Source organism: Girardinichthys multiradiatus, chromosome 17 (assembly GCF_021462225.1).
Source record: "Girardinichthys multiradiatus isolate DD_20200921_A chromosome 17, DD_fGirMul_XY1, whole genome shotgun sequence".
Classification (NCBI taxonomy): Eukaryota; Metazoa; Chordata; class Actinopteri; order Cyprinodontiformes; family Goodeidae; genus Girardinichthys; species Girardinichthys multiradiatus.
This window is the reverse complement of record NC_061809.1, coordinates 17132473-17155939: the sequence shown is the minus strand read 5'-3', so window position 1 is coordinate 17155939 and position 23467 is coordinate 17132473. Positions and strand designations below refer to the sequence as shown.

Sequence of the window (23467 nt, the reverse complement as noted above, 5' to 3'; positions counted from 1 at the left end):
AAACTAGAGCTATTTCATGTCTATGCAATTATTTGATTTTAAGGTTATGGGTAGGTCAACTTGCTCATTTTGTTGTCTGCTGACCTTACCAGTGAGCTCATCCCAGAGCTGTAGAGCCATATTTATAAAAATTGATTTTTCCACTCACTGTCTGAACCATTATTGCAAAGCAAAACATCTTCTACAATTTTTATTTGTTACTTTTTTATATTATTATTACTTTGAATGTGTTTGACTCATTTCACTTTCTGTCTTTTTTACCTAGTGGTTATTCACGGGATCTGGTTCTATGATAAGCAGGACTGTCAGCGTATTGCAGAAAGGATGAGTTGGTAAGTATGAATGTCATAGATAACAGTTTCAAATGAAATAAGATAATTTAAATAGCAGTTGATTTACTATCAGAATGATTTTCTTCTTTTAATTAATGCATCTGTGTTTTAAAGCTAACATTTATTTGTCTTACTGTGGACCCACTGATACTCAACTAAAGCAAAACTATGTGGCTTTTATTTTAAAAGGAAATACAGTGCTCAAAAAAATAAAGGGAACACTTAAACAACATAATATAACTCCAAGTGAATCAAACTTCTGTGAAATCAAACTGTCCACTTAGGAAGCAACACTGATTGACAATCAATTTCACAGCTGTTGTGCAAATGGAATAGACAACAGGGGGAAATCTTTGGTGATTAGCAAGACACTCAATAAAGGAGTGGTTCTGCAGGTGGGGACCACAGACCACTTCTCAGTACCTATGCTTTCTGGCTGATGTTTTAGTCACTTTTGAATGTTGGTGGTGCTTTCACACTCGTGGTAGCATGAGACGGACTCTACAACCCACACAAGTGGCTCAGGTAGTGCAGCTCATCCAGGATGGCACATCAATGTGAGCTGTGGAAAGAAGGTTTGCTGTGTCTGTCAGCATAGTGTCCAGAGCCTGGAGGCGCTACCAGGAGACAGGCCAGTACACCAGGAGACGTGGAGGAGGCCGTAGGAGGGCAACAACTCAGCAGCAGGACCGCTACCTCCACCTTTGTGCAAGGAGGAATAGGAGGAGCACTGCCAGAGCTCTGCAAAATGACCTCCAGCAGGCCACAAATGTGCACAAACGGCTTTTGAGGACCCGACGTCCACAAATGGGTGTTGTGCTCACAACCCAACACCGTGCAGGACGCTTGGCATTTGCCAAAGAATACCAGGATTGGCAAATTTGCCACTGGCGCCCTGTGCTCTTCACAGATGAAAGCAGGTTCACACTGAGCACATGTGACAGATGTGACAGAGTCTGGAGACACCGTGGAGAGTGATCTGCTGCCTGCTACATCCTTCAGCATGACCGGTTTGGCAGTGGGTGAGTAATGGTGTGGGGTGGCATTTCTTTGGAGGGCCACATGACCCTCCATGTGCTCACCAGAGGTAGCCTGACTGCCATTAGGTACCAAGATGAGATCCTCAGACCCCTTGTGAGACCATATTTTGGTGCGGTTGGCCCTGGGTTCCTCCTAATGTAGGACCATGCTAGACCTCATGTGGCTGGAGTGTGTCAGCAGTTCCTGCAAGATGAAGACATTGAAGCTATGGACTGGCCCGCCCGTTCCCCAGACCTGAATCTGATTGAGCACATCTGGGACATCATGTCTCGCTCCATCCACCAACGTCACGTTGCAACACAGACTGTCCAGGAGTTGGTGGATGCTTTAGTCCAGGTCTGGGAGGAGATCCCTCAGGAGACCATCCCCTGTCTCATTAGGAGCATGCCCAGGTGTTGTAGGGAGGTCATACAGGCACGTGGAGGTCACACACAATACTGAGCCTCATCTTGACTTGTTTTAAGGACATTACATCAAAATTGGATCAGCCTGTAGTGTGTTTTTCCACTTTAATTTTGTGTGTGACTCCAAATCCAGGCCTCCATTGGTTAATAAATTTGATTTCCATTAATGATTTTTGTGTGATTTTGTTGTCAGCACATTCAACTTTGTACAGAACAAAGTATTCAATGAGAATATTTCATTCATTCAGATCTAGGATGTTATTTGAGTGTTCCCTTTATTTTTTTGAGCAGTGTATGTTTGCAATCTTCATTTGCCAGACTGAAAACAGGTCCAAAACAAGTAGGTTTTAACCAGGGAGCTACCTGTCTACTGGGTCTTAATATTTCTGCCACATTTACATGTCTAGAAACGGTAAAAGGCAATATATACCAAAGGCTTATTTTACAGTTTTCAGTGATGTTTAAAGAGACAGAAGCTAAATATACAAACATTTGGAAACCTTTATCGGCATGCTTTCTGTAGAATCCAGCTGTCTCTTCTCCAGAAACACTTACACAGTATTAAAGCCATTTTAGGCAATGCTGGCTTTTGTGACTAAACAGGCTATTCTTAGGGTAATAAAACTGCATCTGGATCTTTAAATATCATTTATCAGACAAGACGTTAGAAAAACGTATACCAGTGATTGCAGAGGTTCATGTATTTTGGCTAAAATGAACTGCAGGTGTTAACAGCATAAGTTATCCATAGTCATAGCACCATCTGTAAATAAACAAGTATACATAAGACTTGTAATTAGAGATGCACAAGTGGAACAGTCAGTTTCCTTTGATTGGCAAGTTAAATACTGGGAAATCAATGTTTTTTTTCATATTTAACAAAACTGAATGAAAACTAAAATTTCCCACTACTTTTACCTTTTAAAATAATCTGTTTGTAGAAATGGGCAGATTTAGGGAAGAGGCTGTTATCATGTTGCCAATTCCAAAGTTATAAACATTACCACATCTGACATGTCATACTATAATAGCATGTTCTCTTGTCTTTCCCATTTTAAATGTTGCCCAGAGACACTTCAGTATTAGAGGAAAGTGCAAGTTATAAATTACTAATTAGAAAGTGTTTTACACTCTTCAATCAATTCAGATCAATTCTTAGTGCCATTTAATATAGCATTACAGTTTTTATTTATTTTTTTATCTTTGAATTCATTTTCCCACTGAATAAAGGTTAGATTTCTTTAAAGTATACAATTTTTCATAATGTCAGTCTTCTTTATTTTGTGTTTTTGTTTTTTTGCTAATGCATCCAGGTTACATAAAATAAGGAGAAACATTTAAAATAATTCAGACTTTTTACTTTTAAATCTTCCCTCTAATTAATAATGGCTTGAAACTGATGCGGGAAATCTGCACTTTGTTTGTCCAGTTTGACACAGCAGGAGCAGATCCTCGCTCAGTCTCAGGGTGGCTCCTTATCCCCAGCAGCAAGAGCAAGAGGAAGAGGAAGTGGAGGTGGAGGAGCTGCTGCTGGCTTAGTAGGAGGAAATAACGAGGCCAAAGGGGTTGACATCATTCAGATGTTGACCAAGGCACAATCAGAGTACCACAAGGTAGGGGGACACCAATACGTCCTTAAGGTTTACAGCAGAAAATTTGGCTATATTTTATTACTATATTTAAATCTGACAAGCATCTTTCAGTATCTGTGAGGTTTGTGTTGCATTTTCTTTTGTTAATTTAATACTGTTGTCTTATGAAAAGTCTACCTCAGAGCCAAAGGAGATTGGAGGCAGCAGTGTTCTGTGTGGAAATCCAAACCTGATCAAACCAATACCAGTTAAACCAAGCACTCAGGTACATCACCAATTCTAATGTCAGTCTGGGAGATATCAGATTTCTTCATAGTATTGTTACCTATGTTGTTTTTTTGCTATCACATATCTAATTTTGTCCCTTCCAGGTCAGTTCAGGTACAGATACCACGGTTCTGACCTTAGCCCCTCTGTTAAACTCTCAACATCAGCACCACCGCTCTCTTAAATCTGACCCAGTTCCTCCCGTAGCTGCTCCCACATCAGCCGGAAAAGTTGCCCGCCCACCTGTCGCCCGCACACTGACTTACGAGGATTCATTAAACTCTGGCAGAAATGTTGCCCCGACTGGAGGTCTAGACACAGGTGTCCGGCCGATAGATGGGGAAGAGGGTAAGAACGCTCTCCATCAGCTGCCGAACCAACTTCAACACTGTCCGGCCATTGCCAAACTAATGCAGGGACAGAGGGGAGCCACAGGAGCCGGGGGCATGCTTCAAACACTGTCTGAGTCCCCCGAGAACCGGCTGTGTGATAACGGGCTTCCGTTCGAACACCACCACCACCATCATCAGCAGCTCCACTCCCATCACCACCACCAGGAGCAGCAGCAGCAGCAGCACGACCCAATAAAGAAACTCCTGCAAAGCCATCCACCTCTTCCACTTGCCACTTCTTTCACCTCCGCTTCTACTCCGGCTCTGCAACAGAACCCTCATCCCACCTCCCAGCCTGCTCACGTGGATTCTGTGGCACGTTCCCACCTCGAAGTACAACAAGGTCAGCAGCTGTTGCTCAGCCTGGCGAAGTTACAGGAACAGATACAGCAGAGGGGGCAGATGGACTCTACTGCTATGGGAACAGGTGCAAAATCTATTTTAGTATGACTTGCCAAGAGCTAAAATAACAAATCACCTAAACATTATATCCTCTTTTTTTTTTTTTTGTAAAAAGTAAAGTTTGTAATTTTTACTTGAAAAATGTGTGGGAACCCTGTGATTAGCATCTAATTTGTGGTGAATATGTTTGAGAGGAGTTAGAGGCTTCTACATTTGCATTTACTGTTCAGATAAAGTGGTTTTTTTTAGCAGTCGTTTTGTGTTTTAAAGACTTTCACTAGTGTGTTTCTGCCAAATCATAGTCTGATTAAGAAAACTTGTTTGGGAATAACATTGTGTATTTTTTCCCAATAATTCAATTCAGATATTTGACTTGTGACTATTTCTGTCTGTTTATTTTACAGCATAAATCTTATTGTTTATCTATTGTTATGCCTGCATTAGTCAACCAGTTTGCTATTAAGCAAAACCCAGTAATGATGCGCTATGCTTTTTCATCAGGTCTGTCACTCCAGAGGCAAGGTGTGCTTTCTCATCACGAGCTTCTCCAGAAGCTCCAGTTGGTCCAGCAGGAACAGAGCCTGACTTCTCATGAGCATCCTCGACCCCATCCACATCCAGGACTGGCACCTCGATTTCTGGGGCCCAGTCAGAATGAAAGCCCAGCCTCATCTTTAGGCACAGTCCCAACCCAGACTGCAGTCACCTCAGATAAAAAAGATGACCTGCAATTTCCGGTAAAAAACGTTTTAGGTGGATGAGTGTTGTTGCGATACCAATTTTTTAATTTCTTATCTATAAAATGTTAAAGGTCAGTTTTTGAGATATTTCAAAGTCAAAGCGAACCCCTAAATCCAGCTGATGCAGGAGCGAAGAAAAGGAGGACAGTAGTGGTTAAACAATAGCTGCCCTAAATTTCAACCATATTTACCCAAAAAAAAAGACTCCAGCAAGAGGAAAGGAGGGATTGTAGTTCTTATTTCCAACAGATGGTGTCATTATGGACTAAAAACCCTCTGCACCACCAGCTTTTTACATTTTGTCACATTACAGCCACATACCACAAACTATCAAGTTTTCCAAACTTTTAGTAGACTTTCAGAACTGATTTAATTTTATTTGTATTTTAAGGTTTTAGGAGGGAAAGCATCAGACATTTCTTAGCAAAGGCACAAATTCAGTTCCTTAAGCCGAATAAGGTCGGGACATAATCTGCAGCCTAACAACACAACTAGTTTCTAGTTTGAAATTTCTATGCAGATTTTGAGATGGAGGAACAGCAACAACTAGACTTTCTCATGGTGTTTACACAGCTCCCTACAAAAGTATTCATACCTTTTTAATTTCTTAAAATCTTTACTGTGTTCTCTTGCTATTTTATGTGATAAACCAACACAAAGTAGTGCACAATCACAATGTGGAACGAAAATGATATGTTATTAGAAATAATAAAAAACAAAATATAGGGAGTATGGCACAAATGCCAAACTAAGAAGACATGGCCAGCTGCCTAATCTGACAGACCAGGCACAGAGCATTAACAGAAATGATTTTCTTCTGAAGGCTCGTCATGATATGACGCCGTTTATACCCATGATTTTAGAAAGCTTTACCGTTAGCGGTAGCACAGGATCATAGGGTGAAGGGAAGCGGGAACAGACTCAGCGCATGCGCTATAGATGACATAAAAACCACACGGAGGGAGCCCAGATGTCAGTCAAATGGCCAATACGCTCATACAAAATGAGTGTATTGGTGACAGCGGCTGAAAGTTGTCACCGGTGTAAGTTTTACATCATATTTTCCACTGAATAAATCTAATGCATTACCTGCTAATGACACATGTGAGCTTATTTCCTCAGTTGTTAAAAGGCTACAAAAAACACCCCACATCCTTCATGGTGATCATTGGCTTTTAACAGCACCAGTCTAGATGTGGCCACTAAAGTTCCACTTTAATCCTGTTCCCTGTCTGTGCAGATCATCTCCCCCCAGCGGATACCTGCCACAGTGGCCCCCACTCTACTCCTCTCTCCCAGTGTGTTCTGTCAGACAAAGCCCAGCAGTGGGCTGCTAGCAGCTGCTCCAGACAGCAGCTCTGCACCCTCAACCTTATGCAAACCCCCACTGCAGGGGGAGGTCAGAGCTCTTTCTAGAAGCCAGCTTCAAGCAACACTGCTGCATCTGATCCAGGTAAAACCCTTAAATATACATAAAACTTTGCATTTCATTTGAATTTGTAAACAACTGAAAAGCAAAATGTACACTCCGTAGTAATAAATAGGCATGCTTGAAAACAGTTTTCTGTGCTAAGTTGCTTACTTACTGTGTTTCAGACTGACTGCTCATTCCTGGACTCCATCTATGAAGCATACGTCAGCCGCTTTGCTAATGGCACCAGCAGCAAGTACTGATGACTCTACACATCTCTCCCTGTCTAAAAGCAGAATCTGATGTTTAGTGAGCCACTTCATCCAAATCACACTTACTGTATTTAATCTCGACAGTACAACTCTGTTCACTTAGACATATCTTAAAAAAATACATACGGGTACAGAAATGCAAAATATTTTACCATCAGCAGTAAAATGCAACTTTTCAGTAATTTGACTGTTTAGAAAAAATAGATAAATGTTTGGTGCAAATCAAAAGTGGCATCACCACAAAGGATAAACTTGAACTATATGTTGATATAGATATGTTAATAAAAATATTTTATTCCTTTTAGCACCAGACAGCCTACTAAGCTGTAAAAAACCTATTCCTGTAATATCTTTTTATTACATTGCTTGTTCAAGGAATTATTAGATGGCAAATGTGTTTATCAACCTGCAGGGTTTAAAGTTGGACTTTTATTGCATTCTACTAAGAAAAAAAACGATGATAAATATGTCAATTGACATTATAAAAAAATAAATTGAATAATTTTATCAGTCATGTGACATTTGAAAGGCATGAATCATAATTTCTTCTTTTCAGTTGTGTTCCGGCTTGTAGTTCACTTTTCAAGAGCTTGAAATTGAAAAATTATTTTAAAAATATGAAGGAACAAAGTCCAGCACAACACAGCCCAGAATGCAGCAAAATATTGCCAAAAAACAATTACATGACCTTCGGATTGCTGAACTTGTGCATGAATGCATAATACAATGTCTGCCCAAAAAAAAATAGTGGTATCAAAGTCTCCAGCTTGAATTTAAGTTCATAAATTTAAGATTTATCTGATGAGGATGACAAAGTGAGGTGAGAAGTTTTCTGTAAAGCAGTAGTGACTGAAGAGACCAGCAGCCGCTGGAAAGATCAAAGGGAACTCTGGTTAGTATAGATTGCCTTTGAGTCCACACACTGGGAAAGGATCACTGGTCACATAACTAACATTCTGGCGGCATTCAGACATTGTAATTTCTTCCCCAGTTCTGGCCAACATTGTCACTCTGATATGTCAGCACATTCCTCCAAGCAAAATGTGTCACTAGAATCACCTACTTTGTATTAGCGAGCCATGCAATGGTTGTGAAAGTCAAACTTATTATTCTGAGAACACGGCATATCACTCTGCTCAAGCTCTATAAGTATGTCTGCATTTAGTTTCCCTATAACAACGTGGTTTATGGCCTTAAGAAGTCACTTAAAGCAAGTGTTATTCATGTGGAAATAAAACGGAAGGTAAACACTGAGACAGTAGCTGCTATCAGACAGTAATTTGGCTCAGGCACAGAGAAAAGAAAAATGTTGCAGCTAAAGCCAATTATCCTGGCAAAACATGCAGGACAATTGTTTAAAAATTGGCAATTCAATTCAATTCAAAAATACTTTATTAAGTATTTTAAAATGATATGTGGACATCTGTTTTTTACTGACAGAACGTTTGGGCCTGTGGCTCAGATGGTAGGTAACCGGTGGGTTGCTGGTTCGAACCCCCGGCTTGTCTGTTTCAGTCGTTGTGTCCTTGGGCAAGACACTTCACCCTCCTTGCCTAGTGATGCTGGTCAGAGGGCCCGGTGGCGCCAATTGCATGGCAGCCTCGCTTCTGTCAGTCTGCCCCAGGGCAGCTGTGGCTACAATGTAGCTTACCACTGTCAGTGTGTGAATGGATTGGTGGATGACTGATTGTAGTGTAAAGCGCTTTGGGATCTCTGGGGACTTTATAAAGCGCTATACAAGTGCAGGCCATTTACCATTAACATAAAAAGTTAAAACCGCTGTTAAAAGTATTTTCTTAGCTGATAACTTTATGCTCACAAACAACAACAGCGGTCCCCTTTGTGGCCTGGTTGTTTACTCCCTGCTTGAGCTGTCTGTCCTAGCCCCTTCCTTCAGTTGTTCTTTTCTGCTTTTCTGCTTTGAAAAACAATGGAAAGGACAATTACATTTTATTTTTACTGTTTTATATTTTCAGTATTTAAAGGTTTTAGGTTCTAAAATGTTAATATTTGCCCTTTAAATGAAGATGTTGCCAGTTATGCAAGAGACTGATCAAAGCTACAGCAAGATATTATTTAAAATGTGTTTTTGTCAGGATGCTTGGGATAACATTTAGACATTTATGGCTCTTCATGTAATTAGTAGTGCTCTTTTTGTCCTTACCATCCTATTCCTGTGGGGGTTAAAATTTACAATCTTAGTCAAACTTCAATAAACAAAAAACTTCAGAAAAGTGACAACTTGCACTACCACACAGACTGCTCATTTGGACGTGGAGCTTTGCTCTCGTGACACAAGGTGATACAGCAGTTTATAAGGTTAGCAATAATTAACTTCATTTATATTAAAACCTTTCAAGATAAGAATCACAAAGTGCTTCACAACAAAGAAACAATAGAAATAAAACACAACATATGAAACAAACACAAACAGAAAGAATAAATGCTTGGCTAGAAATGTTTTAGCATGCTGTGATGCTGAGGTTGTTGCCACATTGTAAGCTTCAAAAAATGTGCAGCAAAATATCACTATGTCAACCTACGATTTGCACAGTTGTACGTTTTATTCACTTCTTACGTTTTCAGTTTAATTGAACTGATCTGACGCTTCTAGTTGTTTTAGTAAAACCTTATTTAAATAATTGAAATAATTTAAAACACAACTGCTACGAACATTTTAAGCATATCCAGTCCATCCACTTTCTGCTTGGTTGTATTTGGTTAGAAGTATCTTTCTTTGGCCGGGTCGATGTGTATTTAGCTTTTGCTGGAACTTTGTACATAGCTGGTCTATATTGTAGCAGTCACACAAAAACAGCAGAGGATGTTTATAAAAACATGATTTTTCTATTGGAGAAGAATAACATGTAGCTCAAACAATGCCAGTAAACCGCATGCTGCATTTAATTTCTAAGATCTGTTTATATTTTTAATTCAAAGTTTGTTGTCTGATAATTTTTTTTTTATGTAAGAAATTTAGTCCAAAAAATAGAAAATTGTATTTTTTAATTGGCTAATAAATGTTCCACCCCATTATCCCCGTGTTTTTCTTTTGTCTGTTTGGTTCGTTGCTTTTATGATTATTTCTCCTGATGATGGATGAAACCCCAAGTTAACGCTAATCACTAAAAATGTGTTCTCATTATTGCTTTAATGTCACCTTATTGCCTTGTTTTAAAGCAATCAATATTGCAGTGTAATGTCCACAGTGATTAATCAGCAGCTTTTACACATCCTGCAGAATGGAAGGAACTTGGTAATTAACCGACTCAATGTGATTTTTCCCATGTTTTTACTTTGGTTAGCAAGCCAGGATAAGAGGGTTGCCAGCAAAACTGTTTTGAATTTAACCTCATGGGAGATTTGAACATCTTTATTACTAAATCTGTCTTTTACTAGGTAAAACTGTAACTATAAGGCATAAATTGCATATACAGTCAGGCAAAAATTTGTATACCCTCACTATTGGCATGAATCTCATACAGTTATATACTTTTCCCAGGCTGAAAGGGATCATGAAACAAACAACTTGATGATTTGTAAAAGCGAGCAATGGACTCACAGATAGAAGCCCCTGATCAAAAATCAGCATCTTCAAGCTCAACTGACGTTTGTGGCTAGCCACAAGGACGAGTCAAATGCACCAAACAGGAAAAAATACATATGGGCTACCTTCTAAACCTCTCTTTGATATTTGAAACTTAGATAATTAGGATGTTCCAGATAGATAATCACCCCAAACACAGATAGAACCTAGTTTTTGAAAAGCTAAAGTAGGCCTACTATAGTCCAAGTTAATTTCTGTAGCACATTTAAAGTATAATAGTTTACCAAAGTGCTGCACAAGGTATAAAATCAGTACCTTAAACAGTCAAATAAAGTGTAAAATAAAATAAAACATTCCTTGGTGAAATGAGTAATGAAATACATCAAATATAACAATAGAAAGTAAAATACTCAGATAACTGGAACTAAAAGCCAGAGAATAGAAATGGGTATTAGAAAAGATTCTCAAAATGATCAATAGCCTGTATAGCTTTGTGCAAAGGCAGGTCGTTCCACAGTTTAAGCTTTTGGAAAGCCCTGATAGCATCTACACTGAAAATTTGTGGACTGCATGAATGTTCCCTCCGTGACTGCAAGCAAACCAGTTTGGATGAACTCTGCTAATTCTGCCAAGGAGAGTGGTCAAATATCCAGCCTGAAGCTTAGTAATGGCTACAAAAAAACATCTCTTCAAGAGAAAATCCACAATAAATTGAAACCTGTGCATCTAATTCTTGTTTTTAAAATTTGTTGAAGTTGTGTGTCGTATCATCATCCCTCCCTGGAAGAACGGTGTAATGCATCAATGAAATCTCAAAATGAAAATACCATTCATGCCAATGATGAGTGTGTGTTAAAACATCTGAATGGCTCTCCAACTGTCCTAATTATAATTGCAATAAAAGTGTTATGTTCTTTGTGTTGTGCTCCTAATGACTCAAGAGTAAGTGGAAACCCAAACAAAGTATTCAACACTATTGTGAATTGGTCAGAGGCTGACCGTTCCCATGCTGCTCCTCTTTTTTTCAACACTTGAAAGTTTTGTCTGCCTCTCCCTTTACTCCTTTCCTTCCTGCTTCTTTTCCCCAGTCAACATTGAGTTTAACATCAACATGAGTAATTACAATTACAGATTCGCTATCTTAAACTATCACAGGGGTAATTTCAAAACTGGAGCTGTTCCAATTCACATGCACCAAAAAAGGATGGAAAATTAAATCTCCTGTCAAATATTACTTCTAAATCTTTTTGTTTTTCAGGAATTACGCACACGTCTTTTTCCTCATAGAGGAGGAGGTTTCAGATCACTGGTTTAGCTGATGGAGCTAAACATAAAGGCTGACTATTAGCTCTGGCTTAGACTAATCAATGACTTCTGGTGTACAGTATGTGTGTGTTTGTGTGTATGTGTGTGTTTGTTTAGTCCAGAGAGGCGGGCACACCACTTTTGTAACTACTGAATCCTCAGCCGGAAGGCTTTGTGCAGCCTTTCTCAGTCGACATCTAATGGGTCACCCAGTGTCAGTGAAATAAATTACTTTTTGGTCTGTTGAGATCTATTTGAATTATCTTTAGGTTTTTCTCAAACTGTGGAGCTGCTCACAACAAACACTAGTTGGAGCAACAGTTCAGTTCTGCAGTGACATAGGTGAGTAATGCTCTTTTTTCTGTATAGTTATGTAGATCACTGCAGTTTTTAGATCTGCAGTTAAATGCTTGTTGATTCTAACCTTGGATGCACAGCAAATGAACAAATAAGATTCGGATGTGATCATCCCTAAAATAAAAGGACAGAGAAAGAAAAAAGGATTGTAATTTGAAGGCTAGAAAAACTAAAATGAACTTATGCATCAAGGTAACTGCTTACAAATGGATGTAAATACCCTAAATAGAGTAAAACAAATAGCATCATATTTATTTTTATGAACCTGAAAGACTTGAATGCACATAAACCATTTGAGCATATCCAAAAAAAATACAAGTAGTTACTAGACATTTGGTTTCTATCAACATTGTTTTATTGTGTAACATATATCTATATTTCAGTTAAAATAGAAAGAGTCAAATGAAAGTTGTCAAATGAAACATGTTAGATTTCTTTGCGGTCATGAAGGAAGAAGTAGTCGTATTGTTACTGTATGTTCCACATTATAAAGTACACTTGTCTTAGACTTTAAATACCTTCTTAGTTTTTTGTGTTTGTGACTTTAGCTGTTATTTAACCATATTTGATGTTAAACCAAACCCGGCATTATTGCTGTATGTTCACTACAGATTGTTTTACTGCATTTTCATTTCCTGACCTGCATGAGCAGATGTTTTACTGCGAACACATATCTGTGCTTGTTTAATTCATTAAGTCTGCTTGTTGACAGACAGAGGTCCCTGAGGACCAGGGTACGGCAACACTGGTCTAAAAGATAAAGGCCTAGATTTCTGGAAAACTGACAGGCTTTTTATTATGATAGGTGACCACCTTTAGTTCCTGTTCACCTCAACTTGATTCTTTCCAACTTATTGGCCTTTTAGCGAGCTCCTTATTGATAAAACCCCCTTATTCTAAAATAAAAAAGGTCGATTTTGTGTTTAAAACCAGACCCAATGTTCTGAAACTCGGTTTTGTTTTAAGAGCCAAACGAAGCATTCGTATTCCTATTTTTGGGAAAATAATGTATTACTGGTCACAAACAGTGAATTTTAATTATCTGTATTCTTTCAGAATAATCCAATACAGAGTATTTTACATTTTACCTGATGTTTGTCCAGACGCAAAAAAAAGAGAAAAAGCTTTGCCACACTGTTAAATCACAAGACAGCACTGTTGTTTGATGATTTGTGGAGAGAGAAAAAAAACAACCAAGCCAATAATGGGGACCAATATGTCCTTATTGTCATGAAAAACCGCTGGGAAAATTTACAAAATTGAGTGTGGAAAAGTAAATAATTTTTAAATGGAAATCTAGTAGGAGCCCTTTAGACTGGTATGATACCAGTTATAGCAACTATCCGAAAATTTAATTTGTTTAATCTATAATTTGGAAAAACTATGATTCTGCTATATGTTTACTTTATAAGCCTACAGCATGTAAAATGTTTCATACAGTTTGTTTAGAGATGGTTGAATGTGTGAATGTTATAATCTTATAACTTCATACCAGCTGTAAGAAAATGGTGTATGCTGTTAGAGCCAAAGTGAAACCAGACATAAAAATACTGCTGTACCTGCTGCATTGGTCTGGATCCAGAAAGGAAACCCTGACTTACATTTCCCGAGCGACCTTTTCCAGCTCATTCCTAATGATCCAAACCCTCTAAGCAAATTGTTGTTGAAACATTAAAAAGAAACATTAGCTTTTGACTAAGCTACATTATATACGATATGAAATGTAAAAGCTATTAATGCATCCACATCAAAATGTCTTTTGAAAAGTTTTAAATGTTTAATCATATGGGCTAACCAATCAATACTTTATACAGGACTTTAAATATAGTTTCAATATAAATTTCTAGGCTAAATAAAGACACAGGCTGACTGACTTAAAAAAGCCACAGAAAGACATCCATTAATGTCCAGTGCTTGGAGGGCAGGTGTTCCCAGGCCAGAAGAAATGAATAAAAATCTGAATCTGAAAAACAAGTTCTGAGTCTGCCATAGCATCTCCTCCTGTGGGATGTGTTAGGAAAACTAATAAATGGAGGCATCCAGGCCCAATCTGTGTTTAAAAGCCACCCTTTAAATAAAGTTTGTATTAACTTTATAAACATAACACAGAACACATCATTAGCTGAGTTTCTCAACACAAACAAAAACAAACGTCATTAAACAAACATTTAGATTATTTATCTCTAAACTAATCTTCTCTGTCCAAACACCACCCAAAGTTGTCCTGGGCATTGAGGACAACATCCACGTGTGGCTTAAACAAAGGGTTAGCTTGCAGGTAGCTGAGGGTTAGTGCTTTCAGCTGGCCTGGCCAAATCGTACGACAAAGGCACGTTCGGCTTCTTGAGTGGCCGCAATGTGGCGGGGTAGCTCTCGCTACCCAGACGTGCACGCAGGAAGGCATGCGATGAGGTCCTGGCCTTCTTTTCCAGGCCATGGGGGAAATCTGCTTCGATTCGGACCGCTTTTTGAGGCCTCAGAAGGAAAGTCAAGTCATGCTTGTCTTATTACACCCTTTATATGAATGATTGGTGGAAACTCGAACAGCAAATCAGTACTGCTGTTACTCTTCTTGTTCCTGGCTGTGCTGGAAGTAGGTTTAGGGCAATTTATTTAGAAAGTTTCAGAAAGGTTCTTACTTGCCTTTAATGTTGTAACCCATGGCTGGGTCCCAACACGAAGCAGCGACTCTATTCTGAGCTCAGATGATTGGGCTATTAACCCACTCTAAGAGGGTGAGCTCAGCCACCTTCTGGAGAAAACTCATTTCAGCTGTTGGTGTCCGGGATCTTGGTCTTTCAGTTATAATCCACATCTTATATTATTCTGAAATTTGCTGTATTTTTGTGTACTCATTTTTCATGTCTATGATATTTACTACCATAGGTTCTTTCTTGCCACTGAAGTATTAACCGCCTGATGCATGGGAAAACTTTGCCTTAGAACCTAGACTATTTAATAATACAGCTAGCTTTCAGTTTTTCAAATATTTTGTTGACATTTATGATTAAGAACTTTGGCCTCAGACTTGGAAGAGCTGACTCTCATCCTGTCCAGTGTATAGTGAAGATCATGTCTTGAAGATGTCAATAGAATTGCATCATCTGTAAAAATGAGACCCTGAGTTTCCCAAACTACATTCCGTTCTGTCTACATCTATACCTTGAGTTTCCTCCCATGAACACCACATACAGGATCCTAAGGCAAATGGCAACCCTGACTGAGTCTAACTTGCACTAGGAATAAGCTTGACTTTGTGCAGGGAATGTGGAGACATGCAGCCATTGCTTTGGGTATATGAGGACTGGGCAGCCTTTTAAGGCATTCCCAGCACCCCATATGACTGCATTCATACTGGTGTCATTTTCTTTCTTTATTTGACCCTTAATTGGGAAATTTTACTGTTTTCACAAAAAAATAAGACTTCCTGTTAAAAAAAAAAAGGTAATATACAAAGTCTACCATACAATACTATACAAAATGGAATGAGATAGGAATATGCAAAAAAATATTTACCATGTATAAAGATTTCAAATGAACACATGTACACTAATAAGAACTTCATCAGTGATTGAGTCAATGTATTTCTAATTGTCATTATATATGTATATAGTACTCATTGTTGCTTTTAAATGTATTTAAAAAACATTTTTAAATGAAAAGTGTTTTTAACATTAGTAAAAAGTGTGGCATATGTTAAACTAAAAAGAACTGGTTTGTTCACGTGTGCACCAGTGAGAGTCCACTAGGTGTCTCTGTGTTTGTATCTCAATCAAGACAGTCTCCCTTGTCCAACTAAAGCAGCCTGCACTTACAAACACAGAATCAGAATAACTGTCCCACTAAGCGTATTAGTGTTTCTTCTCATACCATAGTTAGTTGTTCACATATTTGTATTGTGTTTTACCATCCACTGGTGATCTCAGTAACACCAAGCAAAGGGAAAAGTTGAGTTCTTGAAAAGAATGCAGAAATAGTGGGTGAGTGAGATTAGAAAAACACAGGACAGAAGACACAACTAGAAAGACAAGCAGAAAACAAAATACACTGGGTCAAACACTGTTGGAAGATAAAATAGAGAGATATTGTGTCAATGTGTGTGCACTATGAGAGGGATGGTGGGAGGAGGGGTTTAATCCTGGTTGGATTATGGTATAAAGTGGTGCTGGAAGAGATGAGGAAAAGATACTCTGGAGAGAGAGAGAGTGTGTCCCTACAGTCCATTCATCAGCCTGGCGATTGGCTCTCTGCGTATTAATGCCCTTGTTCTGAGCAGTACTGCGTTTAAACCGTGACCATGTGAGGCAGACAGGAAGAGCCGTGGAAAATTCTCAAATTGCTGCATTTATTTTCCTGGAAATATAAAGGCTCCCTTTTCCTTTTTAAAAATATGCCTGAGCTGGACTAAGTTTGTCAGGGCTGAACCAAGACTTTTTTTTTTCTGTTTTTTTGGATTCAAGATGAATAAAATGCATGGAAGAGAGAAGTGGAAGACCGAAGTAATAGAAATCAGATTAAAAGCTCCGGAAAGTGAGGTGTAGAAGAATGACAAGACTTAATTGGGACTCCTTGAGCACAGACGTGACCTCTGTCATCCAGGATAAAAACATTGCACATTCCTTAATATGCAGGGATTTCCAGCTCAGCTGACATCAAACCAGTAATTCAGACTTTTTTTGTTCCACATTTAGTAAGTCTCTTCTGACCAGAATGCCTCTTAAAAACTTTGAAAATATGACACAGTAAGTACTGCCCTTCAACACTTATGCAAAATTACATTCAGGTTTTTTTTCCATTTTTTAAATACAGCATCCTGGTTCTCTGCACATTAGTATGCATTACTTTTGAGTTGTTAAAGAATTTAATATCGACAGATAATTGTGGATCTGGAGTAGACATACAGGGGTTGGACAATGAAACTGAAACACCTGTCATGTTGTGTGGGAGGTTTCATGGCTAAATTGGACCAGCCTGGTAGCCAGTCTTCATTGATTCCACATTGCACCAGTAAGAGCAGAGTGTGAAGGTTCAATTAGCAGGGTAAGAGCACAGTTTTGCTCACAATATTGAAATGCACACAACATTATGGGTGACATACCAGAGTTCCAAAGAGGACAATTTGTTGGTGCACGTCTTGCTGGCGCATCTGTGACCAAGACAGCAAGTCTTTGTGATGTATCAAGAGCCACGGTATCCAGGGTAATGTCAGCATACCACCAAGAAGGACGAACCACATTCAACAGGATTAACTGTGGACGCAAGAGGAAGCTGTCTGAAAGGGATGTTCGGGTGCTAACCCGGATTGTATCCAAAAAACATAAAACCACGGCTGCCCAAATCACGGCACAATTAAATGTGCACCTCAACTCTCCTGTTTCCACCAGAACTGCCCGTCGGGAGCTCCACAGGGTCAATATACACGGCCGGGCTGCTAAAGCCAAACCTTTGGTCACTCATGCCAATGCCAAACGTTGGTTTCAATGGTGCAAGGAGCGCAAATCTTGGGCTGTGGACAATATGAAACATGTATTGTTCTCTGATGAGTCCACCTTTACTGTTTTCCCCACATCTGGGAGAGTTCCGGTGTAGAGAAGCCCCAAAGAAGCGTACCACCCAGACTGTTGCATGCCCACAGTGAAGCATGGGGGTGGATCAGTGATGGTTTGGGCTGCCATATCATGGCATTCCCTTGGCCCAATACTTGTGCTAGATGGGCGCGTCACTGCCAAGGACTACCAAACCATTCTTGAGGACCATGTGCATCCAATGGTTCAAACATTGTATCCTGAAGGCGGTGCCGTGTATCAGGATGACAATGCACCAATACACACAGCAAGACTGGTGAAAGATTGGCTTGATGAACATGAAAGTGAAGTTGAACATCTCCCATGGCCTGCACAGTCACCAGATCTAAATATTATTGAGCCACTTTGGGGTGTTTTGGAGGAGCGAGTCAGGAAACGTTTTCCTCCACCAGTATCACATAGTGACCTGGCCACTATCCTGCAAGAAGAATGGCTTAAAATCCCTCTGACCACTGTGCAGGACTTGTATATGTCATTCCAAAGACGAATTGACGCTGTATTGGCCGCAAAAGGAGGCCCTACACCACACTAATAAATTATTGTGGTCTAAAACCAGGTGTTTCAGTTTCATTGTCCAACCCCTGTATGTCCTTCAAGGCATTTGTGGGACTGCTGCAGGAGTATGGGTGCCTTTGAGGGCTTTTCACCCATTCATATGTCCTTTGCTTTTTGCTTATGTAAGATCAGCTTGCCAGGGCAACCGGTTCAGGAGGTAAAACAAACTTTTTCCCCAGCAACACTACAGGTCATTCTGGGGGAACCCAAGACATTCCACTCCAGAGAGGATATATAATTCTACCGGCATTATCAGGGTCTCCTCACCACGCACCACAAAAGCTGTGTCTGCATTCTCAACAAAAAATCTACCTTGTTGTCTTTGCAGTTTGGACTCCATCAGGGCTGCTCCTTGTTACTGACCCTGTGGGCTGGTTATCATTTACATAATCTCAATGTATAGTTGAGAGGAGGGAGTCTTCTCATCTTTACCGTTTGCAGATGATGTGGTTCTGTTGGCATCTTCAAGCCATGACCTTTAGCTAGCGCAGGAGTGGTACACAGCTAAGTTTAGTTCAATCTGCATGAGAATCTGCTCTTGTAAATCTGAGGCGATGGGTCTTTAGCAGACAAAACTGGAAAGTTTCCTCCAAGTAGAGCTCAGTCTTTGCTTTAAAAAAGACTTCATGTATCTTGGTATTTCATTCCCAAGCCATTAAAAGTGTTGTTTGCAAAAATGTGGACACTGCTCCAATCTGCGGTGGTAAAGCAAGAGCTTAGCCAGGGCTGAGCTCAGTTTATAGATAGGAGGAGCTCGATCCTTCAGGGGATCCTGGTGTAGAGCCGCTGCTCCATATCAAAATAAATTAGCTGTGGTTTGGGCATCAGGATGCCTCATTTTTGAGGCTTTGCAGCAATGTCCCTCCATGAGAAGATGCCAAGGCAAAGCCGGAACCAGATGGAGAAACTGTATATCCCCTCAGGCCTCGGAATGCTTTGGAATAACCCATAGTGACCACAGATTTTTAGACTTTTAGAAAGTCTGCTTTAGGTTGATTACATGTTTTTCTTTATTTAAAAAAAAGTTTACTGTGTTCAGATTTAAATAAGCTAACAAAGGAAAAGAAACATATAGTTTTCTTTTGCAAGCAAAGACTTAAATCAGAAGGTAAAACTACATTTTCTCATTATAATGCTATTTGACCAGAGCCATGACAACAAAGAATGGTATGTAATACAACAGTTTTTAATTGAATAAATAACTGTTGGCAAACTACATTGAAAGTTATTAATGAGTCAGGGCAGTTTTTTACACTTGACCATATTTTATGTTAAAAAATAAGTTAGAATGTAGGTGACATTTATCATTAACCCCCCCCGATAAGAGATTATTCAAAAGAAATATCAGATTTGCAGAAGATACCCAAGTGGTGTTAAAGTAAATTATTTTCAGTTCTCTATATGCTTTTATTGGGGCTAAGAAAAGCATGTTTGGTTCTGTGTCTGTTATTGGGTGTATAAGCAAAACAGTTTGTGCTAGCGAGGCCTGGAAAAAGTATGGCAGGTTTCATTTTTTAGAAGTATACAGTCACAATGTAATTCAACGTGTTACAGAACATAAATATATAAAATTTTTAAAAGTACATTTAAAACAAGAAATGCTTGAAAAACTCGATATGTAGCATCACATGAAAAAAAGACACTCTCAAATGTGAGTTTGAAAAGGAACTGGTTTCTTTTGCAAGTGAAAACCTAAAAGCTCAATTATATTACAGGTCCTTCTCAAAATATTAGCATATTGTGATAAAGTTCATTATTGTCCATAATGTCATGATGAAAATTTAACATTCATATATTTTAGATTCATTGCACACTAACTGAAATATTTCAGGTCTTTTATTGTCTTAATACGGATGATTTTGGCATACAGCTCATGAAAACCCAAAATTCCTATCTCACAAAATTAGCATATCATTAAAATGGTCTCTAAACGAGCTATGAACCTAATCATCTGAATCAACGAGTTAACTCTAAACACCTGCAAAAGATTCCTGAGGCCTTTAAAACTCCCAGCCTGGTTCATCACTCAAAACCCCAATCATGGGTAAGACTGCCGACCTGACTGCTGTCCAGAAGGCCACTATTGACACCCTCAAGCAAGAGGGTAAGACACAGAAAGAAATTTCTGAACGAATAGGCTGTTCCCAGAGTGCTGTATCAAGGCACCTCAGTGGGAAGTCTGTGGGAAGGAAAAAGTGTGGCAGAAAACGCTGCACAACGAGAAGAGGTGACCGGACCCTGAGGAAGATTGTGGAGAAGGGCCGATTCCAGACCTTGGGGGACCTGCGGAAGCAGTGAACTAAGTCTGGAGTAGAAACATCCAGAGCCACCGTGCACAGGCGTGTGCAGGAAATGGGCTACAGGTGCCGCATTCCCCAGGTCAAGCCACTTTTGAACCAGAAACAGCGGCAGAAGCACCTGACCTGGGCTACAGAGAAGCAGCACTGGACTGTTGCTCAGTGGTCCAAAGTACTTATTTCGGATGAAAGCAAATTCTGCATGTCATTCGGAAATCAAGTTGCCAGAGTCTGGAGGAAGACTGGGGAGAAGGAAATGCCAGAAGTCCAGGGTCAAGTACCCACAGTCAGTGATGGTCTGGTTGCCGTGTCAGTTACTGGTGTTGGTCCACTGTGTTTTATCAAGGGCAGGGTCAATGCAGCTAGCTATCAGGAGATTTTGGAGCACTTCATGCTTCCATCTGCTGAAAAGTTTTATGGAGATGAAGATTTCATTTTTCAGCACGACCTGGCACCTGCTCACAGTGCCAAAACCACTGGTAAATGGTTTAAAGACCATGGTATCACTGTGCTCAATTGGCCTGCCAACTCTCCTGACCTGAACCCCATAGAGAATCTGTGGGATATTGTGAAGAGAACGTTGAGAGACTCAAGACCCAACTCTCTGGATGAGCTAAAGGCTGCTATCGAAGCATCCTGGGCCTCCATAAGACCTCAGCAGTGCCACAGGCTGATTGCCTCCATGCCACGCCGCATTGAAGCAGTCATTTCTGCAAAAGGATTCCCAACCAAGTATTGAGTGCATAACTGTACATGATTATTTGAAGGTTGACGTTTTTTGTATTAAAAACACTTTTCTTTTATTGGTCGGATGAAATATACTAATTTTGTGAGATAGGAATTTTGGGTTTTCATGAGCTGTATGCCACAATCATCCGTATTAAGACAATAAAAGACCTGAAATATTTCAGTTGGTGTGCAATGAATCTAAAATATATAAATGTTCAATTTTCATCATGACATTATGGAAAATAATGAACTTTATCAGAATATGCTAATATTTTGAGAAGGACCTATATATGCTTTTTGACCAGAGCTATGATTCCAAAAAACTGTAATAATACTGTTTCCATAATTTGTAATGTAATTAATAGGTGCTGTATTTTACATTGTCTTGATTTTACCCTTTCTTTACAATTGAAAACCAGAATTAGCTTAAACTGTGGTATTAATCACAGCTGCCTTTCGTTAAGAAACCAGGTGTGTCTGCTGGGCTAATTCATAGAGCCACCTGTCATTTTACAGCACAGAAGCACAGTACTTTGCAGGTATAAAATGATGTCCTGTTTCTATAAGGCTGTAAGTAACATTGTTTTAAGAACTTTGTTTATGTGTTGACTCACTTTGAATCTTTCTAATGTTTTTCCAGCTATTATCAATGCCAGGTGCATAGGACCAGAATCTAAGAATGTAAATATTACTGCTGACCTACTTTCTATCTTAGGCAGTAAGTCTTAGCAAATGTGTTTGTAAGCTAATAGGTCAGTTATATTTTTTTACACTTGACAATGTTCTTTAACAGAAAACACTTGGGTAACTGTGTTGGCTCCTATTATAACGAACCTAGATCAGCAGTGCCCAACTCCAGTCCTGAAGAGCTACAATCCTTCAACTTTTAAATGCATCCCTTCTTCAACAGACCTGAATCAAATATATGGCTCTTTAGCAGGCCTCTGCAGAGCTGAATGACTTCATGCAGATGAGGGAATTCAGCCATTTGATTGAGGTGTGTTGGTTTTGCAATCTGGTGCAGCACGTCTTACTTTCAATCATCTTTGAGATTCTTAACTCAGAAAAAGAGGAAGTCAGAATGTAGTGAAATTCAACTAACTCAAATAGGTTGACTACAAGAAGCACATTGTGAGCCCAGGCACACTTATCCATTCAGCCTGACCATAATCCATATTTGGCCCATATACATATTTTTTGGCTTATAATCGTCCTTAACCTGGCCCTGATTCAAATCAGGTATAAAGGGAAACATCTAAAACACACAGGGCAGTGGGCCCCGAAGACTGGGATCTACAATCCAGCAAGATAATGTTTGTTTTGATTTATATTTGCTGCTGTGAATGGCATTCATAATTCACATATTGCAAACCAGTTATGATCTTATAATCTGGATACAATCCCTCAATGACATTTCCTTATTTTTAATTCTCATTACACTAATTCCATCATTTATTTCCTCCTTGGGACAGTCGTCAGCAATAGGTGAAACAATGCAGATTGCCACAGCACGGATGAGCTGTTGTAGCTTGGTAAACGCTGGGAATGCCATTAAATTAGGCAGAAGTGGGCCACGCAGGAGGAGGCTGATGCTGCTGATGTGGATTATGCTCTCTGGCTCACTCTGCCTGATGGTTGACAGCCAGATGAAGATCCCACCAGAAACGTGAGTACAGCTGCAATAACTGAAACCCTTGCAGACCTATTAGCCAGGGAGTGAACAAAAAGGGTCTTGATTTTGTTAGAATTTCTTAAATCAGCTAAATGCAAAAATATTGACTGAACTGCCAAATGTCTTTAAAAACCCCTCACATAAATGTTACTTTATTTAAAATTCAAGATGAATCATTGCCAGCTATGTTATTGTTTCTTTTCAAAGTGAAACACATTGTTCTGCTATCCAGTGAAAACAATTGGTACATAATAAAGCCAAACAGAAAGATTTTATCAGGTAGTTTCCATGTGTACCCTTATAAATCCACCAGCAGCATGTTTTTTCTTAAAGCCATAGCCATAAAGGATGAGTCAAATATTGTTTTTCCTAATTTGGCTTAAGCATACTGTATGGACCATCTGTTGACCTGTGGGATACATAGAACTGCCAAATTATCCTACAATCTCTTAACTGCCACAGACAAAAACGTTTCCCTTAAACATTTGTAGTTTTTTTTCTGACAATATAAATCTTTGGTTAATATGTTATAAATCTTACCAAATTTAGTGTAAATATTAAATTACA

General features: G+C 39.3%; 2 protein-coding genes across 6 annotated transcripts in view; both read left to right on the top strand.

Annotated features, from left to right (window-relative positions):
- dcp1b (decapping mRNA 1B) overlaps window positions 1-9889 on the top strand; it is a 177501-nt gene extending 167612 nt beyond the window's left edge. For all 3 annotated transcript variants that reach the window (XM_047389521.1, XM_047389520.1, XM_047389519.1), the window contains 7 exons: window positions 266-332; window positions 3207-3390; window positions 3542-3634; window positions 3741-4455; window positions 4932-5167; window positions 6411-6623; window positions 6767-9889. In XM_047389521.1, coding sequence (XP_047245477.1) covers window positions 266-332; window positions 3207-3390; window positions 3542-3634; window positions 3741-4455; window positions 4932-5167; window positions 6411-6623; window positions 6767-6844 — 1586 coding nt within the window. In that variant the 3' untranslated portion in view covers window positions 6845-9889. The remainder of the gene's footprint in view (window positions 1-265; window positions 333-3206; window positions 3391-3541; window positions 3635-3740; window positions 4456-4931; window positions 5168-6410; window positions 6624-6766) is intronic.
- Window positions 9890-16260: 6371 nt separating this feature from the next.
- The window catches only part of cacna2d4a (calcium channel, voltage-dependent, alpha 2/delta subunit 4a), a 158754-nt gene continuing 151547 nt past the window's right edge, over window positions 16261-23467 (top strand). For all 3 annotated transcript variants that reach the window (XM_047389098.1, XM_047389097.1, XM_047389095.1), the window contains exons 1-2: window positions 16261-16804; window positions 22701-22894. In XM_047389098.1, the coding sequence (XP_047245054.1) occupies window positions 22722-22894 (173 nt within the window). In that variant the 5' untranslated portion in view covers window positions 16261-16804; window positions 22701-22721. The remainder of the gene's footprint in view (window positions 16805-22700; window positions 22895-23467) is intronic.